General features: G+C 38.1%; 2 protein-coding genes across 2 annotated transcripts; both read left to right on the top strand.

Annotated features, from left to right (window-relative positions):
- Positions 1–1,034: 1,034 nt before the first annotated feature.
- Positions 1,035–3,852, top strand: LOC117303374 (prostaglandin E synthase 2-like). The gene is made up of 5 exons (XM_033787548.1): positions 1,035–1,562; positions 2,026–2,210; positions 2,497–2,697; positions 3,065–3,179; positions 3,674–3,852. Exons 1-5 carry the CDS (start codon positions 1,035–1,037, stop codon positions 3,800–3,802), a joined length of 1,158 nt encoding a protein of 385 aa, XP_033643439.1. The 3' UTR covers positions 3,803–3,852.
- A 1,766-nt stretch (positions 3,853–5,618) lies between these two features.
- Positions 5,619–10,222, top strand: LOC117303373. The gene is made up of 8 exons (XM_033787547.1): positions 5,619–5,715; positions 5,985–6,446; positions 7,079–7,175; positions 7,617–7,658; positions 8,108–8,182; positions 8,770–8,871; positions 9,307–9,396; positions 9,619–10,222. The coding sequence occupies exons 1-8, from the start codon at positions 5,619–5,621 to the stop codon at positions 9,671–9,673; spliced, it is 1,020 nt and encodes a 339-aa protein (XP_033643438.1). The 3' UTR covers positions 9,674–10,222.

The following is a 10,222-nucleotide window of genomic DNA, read 5'->3' as shown; positions in this document are numbered from 1 at the left end:
AGAAGCCATTCGGGCTTTACTTGTCGTATAAAAATTAATATCGAACGCCAAGGGAGGAATTGTGATGCAACTTTTGATTACGAATCCAATTATAAACCACAATAAGGGAAACTGACTAGGTCGCACGTCAGTAAAATAATTTGGGGTTGTTCAAGACGATGAATAATTATCATCGGTCGAAACTGGTCGAAACTTCGAGTTGAAATAATTGCATTATGTCTCATTATGGAGGAAATGCATTCCTCCATGGTCTCATCACTTGCAAGCAGGCGTGGTCCATGTGTCTTCCGACGGGCGCCCGGGTTGTACAAATTAGAATGACTTTAATTAGCCTGTGGCGGGTAGTAGTTGATTGAATAATGAACCGTTATTTGTTGTTGACAATGTTCCATGACATTATCATGTTTCAATCAATAGTAATTTTCGTTCTGAAGAAAGTGTAAAACAAAAAATGTTACAATACTTTTTTTTTTAAAAGCCATTGGACCCTTTCGGTTCACAGATTTACAAATAACTTACAGGGTTTACAGAAGGTAGTGGTGAAATACTTCTCTTGAAATATTATTCCATGAAATGCTTTACTTTTTGAGAAAACAGTAAAACAATATCAATTCTCGTTAACGAGAATTACGAATTTATTTTAAACACATGTCATGACACGGCGAAACGCGCGGATACAAGGGTGGGTTTTCCGTTATTTTCTCCCGACCGACTCCTGACCGATTAAGCCCAAATTTTCACAGGTTTGTTATTAGATATAGAAGTTGTGATACACGAAGTGTGGGCCTTGGACAATACTGTTTACCGAAAGGGTCCAATGGCTTTAAATGGTAGGCTTGAGTGACACTATTATATTTATAGACTTGTAATTTTTTCCCACTTTCCATAAAACTATCTACATGGCTTGGCCAACTATTAATGTGCAATTCTGTCTCAAAAATCAACCAATCCTGAGATAAGAAGAATGATACTGCCACATCGTTTACCAAACTTTATCAGCTGTAAAAACGAGCACTAGGTGGCGCACTTCAAAAATGGCGACTTACACAACTTCTCGTGCGATCTTCCGAAGCCTAAAAGATCGACGAAATACAATACTCAAATTCAACCAAAATGCTTTATTGAGACCACATATAGGAGCCAACAATGCTAGGCAAGTATCTGGTTTCTTTTGGCAAGAATTGAAGCCCAGTAAATCCATGAAAAATCTATGCGCAGGAGTCGGGATAGCGACCGGTCTGTTGTTTTCGTCCGTCCTGGTGAAGCAGAACCCCCGAAGATATTTGCTCTGTTCGGCGGCGAGTGCCCAGACTCTGGTGCGGTCTACCGCGAATGAGACGGGTCAACGTTTGCTCTCAGAAGGAGATGCCTCTCGTCTGAAGCTGACTCTATACCAATATCAAGTGTGTCCATTTTGCTGCAAACTGAGGGCTTTTCTGGATTTCTACGGATTTCCTTATCAGATTGTTGAAGTGGATCCCATCCGAAGAAAGGAAGTGAAGTTCTCTGAATATCGTAAAGTACCAATCCTGGTGCAAGAAGGACAAGACGGCAACAAATCAGTAAGTTGCTCAAGATTTTTAAAATAAATATGTACTTTTTGTTGTCAAATAAACCGTACTATTTATAGTAAAAATTCTGTTAAAGTGTTCAAAAAGATTAAAGCAGGAGCTTTACAGAGTTCTTGTCATGATCAAAATGCCATTGAATTGGGCTAGTGCATTTTTATTTTTTGATGTTCCTAATTGTGAGGCCGAGGGTTCTCGGAAAAGTTAACTTATAATCATCACTGCACTAGCTAGCCAAAGACAAATCCATGCAATTAATCAGGTACGGTAGGGACTGAAAATCTAGTCCACACATAGTGCCATATACATGTATAGATAGGCTGTATTAAAACTGGTTGGTTCAAGGTGGAAGGCGAGGAAAGATACCATTTTAACTACACCAACCCGACCCAACTCCATGTATATACACAACATGAATGCTTCATTGGTTTTGCTTGATTTTGTTTTTGGCTTGCAGCAAATGAATGATTCATCTGTCATCATCAGTGCCCTGACAACCTTCATGACTACCGAGGAAAAAGACTTCCAGAGGATTATCAGCTTCTTCCCTCAGATCAATTCTCAAGACAAGAAAGCGTCGACTGAGTTTGCTAATAAATATGAGATTATGACAGGCACTCCTGGACGGTCTGAGAGCGAGAAGTAAGTACGTTGAGGTCAAAGGTCATAAGGTGTGTCTGATGCCTATTCGAAATGGCAGCTCGGGCTCCATCAGTTATTTTAAAAATGTTTGTTGTCCTAAACTGGAGAAACTGAAAAACAATGAAAAAAAGTGTTTAAAGTTGCCAATTTGTTTAAAGTTGCCTCTCTGTTACTTGTGAAGTTGTGAGTTGTAACATACAGTACTAGATATTACAAATATTACGAATATATTATGAATATTGAACTCTAAAATGGCTTAAATTTATGTAAATTGATTGTGTTTCAGGGAAGAGAAACAATGGCGAGAATGGGTGGATCACGTCTTAGTTCATTACATTCCTCCGAACATCTACCGCAATCCTTCGGAATCTATTCAGGCATTCTCCTACATATCCAGCCACGGGAAATATAACGCAATTGAGAAGTTTGTCATCAAGTATGCCGGTGCTATGGGGATGTTCTTTGTAGCCAAGAAACTCAAGAAGAAGTGAGTTTTGGGGTGTTTTTTTTTTGGGGGGGAGAATTTATCCTTAATGGACAGTCTCAAAACCCCTTCTAGCAAGTTCTTAACATTTGTTGGATATAGAAGATTGCAGGGCTAAGCAACAGAAATCTTAATGGCTACTTTTACCTGCAAATGATATCAGAGACTAAAACACAAAGCAGAATACATTGGAGGACTTCAGAGGGTTTCTTACCAAAGTTACTTTTGGTTAGGTTTAAAACTTCGTTAAGAAATCCCCCCTAATCTATTGAAAGTGTTTGATTCTTTTAAAACAAAATTGAGTTATTTCCTCTTTTAGTTATTTGGTCGTCGTCTTTTTTATTGTTGCCATTTTCTTGTTGTAATTTAGGTATAATCTGGACGATGATGTAAGGTCTTGTCTGTACGGTGCGGCGAGAGACTGGACTGTGGCTATCGGAGATCGTAAATTCATGGGAGGAGAAAAACCCAACCTTGCTGATTTGGTAAAATATCTTTTTTTAGAATCTTGATTACTGAGTATTGTTTATTAATAATAATATTATCAAGTATCATATGTTATCTCAATATAAAAAATGTGGCCATAGTTATAAGGAAAGCAAACCTAGATGTTAATTCTGCATCCAGGATAAAGAATATTATTTAGTTTTTGCCCTTATCTGGATATGCATTAAGCTCTGTACTTTCTCAAGTCCTGTGACAACAAATCGGTAGATTTATTACTCGGTTGGGATTTGAACCCCTGATGTTTCATCACTTGACCACTGAGCTAGCCCGGTGGCAAGAGGTAGCTCTAATCTATCAAATTCAGAAAACTGTAAAAAAAAAAAAGTAGTAAACGTTTTGGTCTGATAGAAAATATTTCTGGTGAATAGACCGTTCTGAGGTTTGAGATCTGCTGTTAATTGAGACCTGCTGTAAATTAGCAGCCAATTTTGATGCTCGGAATTAATCTCAATTTTTTTTTCTTTTTCCACAGGCTGTTTACGGTGTGCTTAGTTCAATAGAAGGTCTGGATGCGTTTAATGACATGCTTCATCAGACGGATATCGGATCATGGTATCAACGCACAAAGAAAGCGGTCAAGAGTCACGCTGGATCCAGATGAGTTCATCATTCTCTTTTTATATTTACTGTAAATATAAACACAATGTCGATAAGTTGACATGTGGCAAGAACTGCATAAAAATCAAAATGAAGTATTTATCGAATGTAAGCTTGCCAGGGAACAGCTTGGATGTCATGGTGTGTGGCATTGGCCTTGATCATCAGTGGCATTCATCTTGTAGACGTCATTCTTCATCTTAACCCTGTAGAAACCATTCATTTCTGTACAATCGTCTCATAACGCCCAGGCATTGCTAATAATAATGTTGATTTCTTGAATCAATTTGTAAAAATGTATGCAGATAAGTCTGTAACGAGTCATTGGATTGTCCTTACCTGGTGATGTCCATATGAGTGTTACTTTTAGGGAAGAATCTTGGTCCATTTTGAAAACAACCCTGAGCCATCAGTGTTCCTTCAAACACCAGTTTAACTTTTAAACAATAAGAGAGGCAAAGTTGTTTCACAAACGGATGGCTAATTCTTTAAAAAGTAGAGCGAACTTATTGAATAAAGTAGACAATAATGTTCATTTATGGTTAAGTCTTACTTGATGGTAATCTTTTTTTTTTATTTATGGTAATAAAGAGCGCATTTTGCATTCAATAACCTTCAACAAGCATGTTCATTGTGCTGGCAGAGTGCATCATTTAAAATCACAGTTGACGATAATGAGTGGTCAGACAGTAGGAGGGTTGACTTTGTACTGTGTATATGCATTCACTACATGATATCATATTCCAGGCTGGTGTTTTATTATCATTCAAAACCACAGTGGATAAACTTAATGGAAATGTTGAGACAGTAGGAGGAATAAATTGTGATTTATGCCTTTTTTGCATGGTTTACATGTATACAATTATGCAACTAGTTATCATAATAATTATTAAGTACACATTCTAGAACCTCAACTTGAGACCACTGGTAAAGTAGTTTTTAAAAAAACAAACAACAAAACCCAAACAAACCGAGTCAAGGAGTTAAATACAATGTAATGATTTAAACCGTTTAGGTTAACATCCAGCTCTAGTTAAAACAAACATTAAACAAGTAAATACGTTTATTGACAAGTGTTTTATGTATAAATAAACATGGCCATGTTGTTTGAACTGATGTATCTGGTTTAAAAAAAAACCTTTTTATTTGTGTTGCACTGTTTCTGATAATATTTGAAGCAGTCGTGTTTTAATACCCGGGTTAAAGAATATTCACAAAACATCAACCAACCTGCCCACTCCAGAGCCGGCCAACCTTCAACCAACAAATAAAAAAAATAAAAAACAACCAACCACTACCAACCACGCGTGGTGCGTACCAACCGTCACGCGTGCACCTTTGAACTCTTAGCGCGTATTTTGCAGACGCACACCCTCTTGTAAACACAATCCTCATTGCAGAATCAATAATATTTAGTGTTATTTATATATTTGGGCATTAAACGGCACATTCGTGTTCACTCTTATAATTAGCTGGACTGTATAACATCTATATTCCAAGTCGCGACTTTGTTTCTTGCTTGTATCTTTAAGCTTTTTTCTTTGCATTTATCTCAGAATTGTTTGTTCCTTACTTGATGCAAGTAAGCCCAATAAAATGAATAATATACAACAAATGTTGCGGTTTGAGCGCGTCACACGCAGCAATGCGTCCAACGCAGAGGCTTCACGCATAAATATCGAATTTTTTCGACAACAAAAAAGCGGTTTGTGAATGATGCACGAAGGTTTGATGTCCACACAATTTCCAGTGCAGAAACTCATCTACGTTTTGGGGGACAAACATGTACAAATAATGTGATCTCGTCAGCTGAGAACCAAATGAAGACAGACGGCCATCCCCCGTTTACTTGGACTATTCTCCTTGCCATTGTATGCTGTATGGAAATTGCATCCGGCAACCCATCAAACAGAAAAAGTAGGTCGAGTTTTGTACAACATAGTTCAAAATTTCAAAGATCCGCAGGGCTCAACTTCATAAAGCTTTTGAACAGAAACTTCTACTTGACAACATTCATTTTGTTGACAAGCAAAAATTGAGTGCCTAGTTGCAACAATGTTAACTTAATGGAATTAGGACTGGAAGGCCTACCCAGTTTTTGCCAAACAATGTTTTTCTTTGCTGAGCACGTTTTTGTGTTTATATGGGCCTTAGGCTTTATCTTATTATTTTCTTTCATTTTGTAGAAAAAGAAACGCGAGATTCCGAACTGCATCATGATCAACGCATGACAGTCGATGAAATATTGGAGGGCCTATCAGCCAGCGGAGGTATCCCGCTAGACACGGGCGATTTAAACCCTAAGAAACTACCTAGTCTGACGGAAAGGCTTGCTCTCCTTGAGAGTGCCAGACACGAAGGAAATGGAACCAAGAAGCATCCGAAAAATGTGAGATCGAAACGAGACGCGGATGGTGGTTTAGATCCTGCTTCGCTATTTGGTGATGGGGGTGATTATAGCCTCGTCAATACTGTTTTATTCGAGGATTGGAGTGAGTGCAATGTCTCATGCGGGATTGGATTCAAGACGCTTAATCAGCATTGTGAAGACCCGTCAGATTGCGAGTCGAACGAACCTGAATGGCAACGATGTCTTGGAATCGACTGCAAGAGCCGCAACTATCTAGAGGCTAAACTTGCATGCAGAGGTGAGAGTTATGTCCTTAAGAAAATAGTTTTACAATAATGGAAACTTTATACATTACTTGTGTCTTTACACTACACAATGCAATGATACAATGCTTCCAAATACTCCTAAAGAGTCATTCATAATCCTTGACCCTAAACAGTTGTTAAAGAGTGGAACACACCACCAGACATCATATCCATCATGGACAATAAGACCATTAACCACACCGAACACACTTCTTGTTTAGTTCTAATAATGTGAGCTATGTCAGAATATCTATCAAGATCCAGATCCAGAATGGCCACCAAAGTCCTGGTGGTGGTCATTCACTTTTGTGTAGAAGGGTTTCTGTGTTCATTAAGTACAATTTTTCAGAAAAGATAATAAAAGAACAAAAAAAGTACTCCACCAATAATATGTTTGGTTTAAATAGTTGCGTATACGCCACTCGAGAGAGGAACATTGCTTGGAAAAAATGCATAGCCCTATACACCAAGTTATGTAGTGACGTCACCAAGCCGCCATCTTAAAACTATGATGCACAGCTGCTGAAGATCAGCCAAGGAGAGGAGCGGGAGCTCAACTTAAAATTATGTATTGTGTGCATAAAGTTTGTTAAGGTGTTGTTGTTTTTCTCTTCAAAATACATAGGCGGATCATCGCCACCTATAATCGGAATCGTAATTGGTATAACTATTACACTGGTAACGGGTGGAGTGGTTGTTTTCATACAGAGGTTTGCTTTCGGGTAAGTAATACTCTACACCCTAGAGGGTGCTATCGATATCACGTTCTCTGGTCCAATTCTCATTCACTGTCTTCAATTATCGGTTTGTACTACACAACATAAGATTTCCTATCGGTAGAGCCTCAATTGTGTTGTATAATATTATGAGATGCTCGACAAAGCAAATTATTTATTTTATATAATGAACAATTAAATTGATTGTGAGACTTTAGAAAGTTACGCTAGGTGGCAGCAGACTTACCAGGTAATATTTTCCAGTGTTTACGTAGTTCTGAGAACGCGCGAATTACCATAAACAAATGGACTACTTACCCGGTAAGTCTGCTGCCACCTTCCGTCCCAAAGACCCACACTGGGATCGATCCCGTGACCCAGCCATTTTAAAGTTCTGTCCCTGTGGTTTTTAAACAGAATTAGTTTCCTTTCTTGTTTTTTTTTCAGGAAAGATTCATCGAAGAGTAGTTCACGCCCACCCAAGACTCCGTAAGTAGACACGATATATTTACGATTGTATTGAAAAGGTTTTTCGCGTTGAGCTATTAATTTTCTTAATTGAATTGAATAGTTGGAATAAAAAACACGCACCCCCTTTCTTGCTTCAATTTGAGGGTTGTCTGGCTAAATTAGCCAACTCATAGAAGTCCCTGTCCTTAATCGCAAGGGTGTGGACACGTATAATAATACACATGTACGTTGGATTTAACTGATAATCTCTAGAACCACAAACGCCGTGTGTAGTGATACGAGGTCAAAGGTGATGTGTGACGTCAGATGTTCAGGCTAGCCAAAACTGAGCACGATTTTTAAATCATTGCTCGTACTGGGGATCCGGGAGGGGTTTACCTCAATTCTCACGACCAATTCTTGATTTCTCCATGGTAATTTAAATACATGCAGTCAAATTGATATGGTACCTTTTGTTTACGATTTAGTCCAAGGCATGACAAAGCGAAAGACGATGAAGATGAACACATATATGAAGAGGTCGACGGATCATCTAAAGAAAAGTAATAAGTAGAAATAATTATGCTCAAACCGATTGTCGGTGATAATAATTGTAAAATAATTTCCTCAAACCTGACCCTTCTGTCTAAGGCAGTGTCGCCCGAGCTGGCGTTCTCGGCAGTGGAAACTCTGAAACTACCCGCATTACAAATTTCTTTGCTAAACAAAATGAGTGCTGGGGCACCAGTTACTTAACAATGTAAACTTTATGGAATTTTGGCTGGTAACCAGTTTCTGCAAGCAATTTGTCTGTGCTTAGTAAAGTTTATGACCACGGGCTTTACGAAATCCAGGTCCCAGGGGTCTTAGCCAGATTTCAACGACAGAAATATGGCACCAAAGAATTTAACTTGAAGTTTTATTCTGCCTCATTTTGTCCCATTTCTGGGTAATTTTGCATTATTCCTGTCATACTGATCAAGAAATGGATGAAGCCCCACTGGACGTAGAATTATGCTCAATTCTGACATGGGCGGCCCTGGGGCCGTAAGCGCAGTAGGACACGAACGGTACAGTAATGTTTAACTATTGCCCCTTCGTATTTTTTTTCTTCCAGGAAAAAAGAAAAATCAAAGAAGGAGAAAAAAGAGAAGAAGAAAAAAGAGAAGAAGGGAAAATCTAAGAAGAAAGCTGACGACAGCGATGATAGTGATAATGGTTACGTTGATCCAGATGAGCTTAATCAACCTGGGTAAGTTTCTAAAAAATTATAATATTATATGAAAACATTGACGACTAGTGTAGACTCGAAATCAAGCCGTAATTTCCTTCTGAGCAGCGCCCTCTATTGATTATGCGTACATTGATTATAACCGCCTAATTTCGACATTAACGCCACAATTAAAAAATCTTCAATTTATTTTGCGAATTCGCCGTATTTTTGACAGTATTTTTATTATGTTTATGCGTTTCGTCATTAATGCAAGATATAGGCAATTAAACCTGTATACATAAACATTATGATGCAAGACATTTCCTGATGGAAGCGCCCGGTCAAAAGTATTTTACGATTGGAAAGAATGCACTCCAAATATACAAGATATATACCAAATATGAAGCAATTGATGTAATAACCGAAGATGACTAAAACAGTTTAATATGAACTCTTTATTATTTTGACCTCTAGCTCAGAAGATCTTGAAATTCAAAGACTTCGGGATCCGCCATCTCCCCCAGCAGGCAGAAAAAGCAAAAAGTTGCAGAAGAAACAAAATGAGTGAGGACCCTTTCCTTTTTTTCCAGTTTTGTGAATTTAAAAACAAAGGAAAGGTGGAGCAATATTGCTCCATGGTTTAAAATCAACAAGTTCACGCAGTCAGTGGCCTAATTTACATGTCTAGTGATACGAAGATTCTTCTCTCAAGTAATACTTAGGATTCTGATTCGTTGAGTCATTTATCATTAATTATTTGTTTGTTTATTTATCTATTTTTCGAAGGGAGAACGCGTATGAAATTCCGATGGAGAACGACTACATTGAAATTGACGAATGAGATGTTAATACCGCCCTCTATCGTCTCATTATTCGTTAGTTGATTAGATAATGCAACGTCACGGAACTTTTACCTTTTGTTTACGGGAACACTCGTCCCGAATCTCGTGGTCACTTATTTACTACTTGTAAAGTTGATTTATCACCGGTGCAAAGTTAACATCTTTTAAAGACAATTCTCTACATGGCCGGGTTTGTTTTTATTAAACACATAGGGAAAATGCAAAAATTGCATTTCCTTTCCAGAAACTGTAGGGGGCCTACAAAAACCAAAGGGACCTAAGTATCACTACTCACTTGATGGGGGATAATGTTTGAGGGACTTGACCCCAGTTAATAGTTCAAGTTCACAGTGTACTCCATCGCAAGTACAGACTGGGCAAGTCGTGCCAATATTTAAACTCCCCGGACCAAGTTGGTTTTATGAGTTTTATGCGATTCTGCCTCCTAAAATACTTTAGTTTGACGTGATTTATGGCATATGAAATGTTTAGGGGGAAAAAGTATTGTTTTATAACTTATTTGGGAGAAGTGTTGATTCTGAGAAGAA

The sequence above is a fragment of the Asterias rubens genome, chromosome 19 (genome assembly GCF_902459465.1).
Source record: "Asterias rubens chromosome 19, eAstRub1.3, whole genome shotgun sequence".
In the NCBI taxonomy this organism is placed as follows: domain Eukaryota; kingdom Metazoa; phylum Echinodermata; class Asteroidea; order Forcipulatida; family Asteriidae; genus Asterias; species Asterias rubens.
The sequence above is the reverse complement of the archived record's forward strand: the minus strand, read 5'-3'. Positions and strand labels throughout refer to the sequence as shown.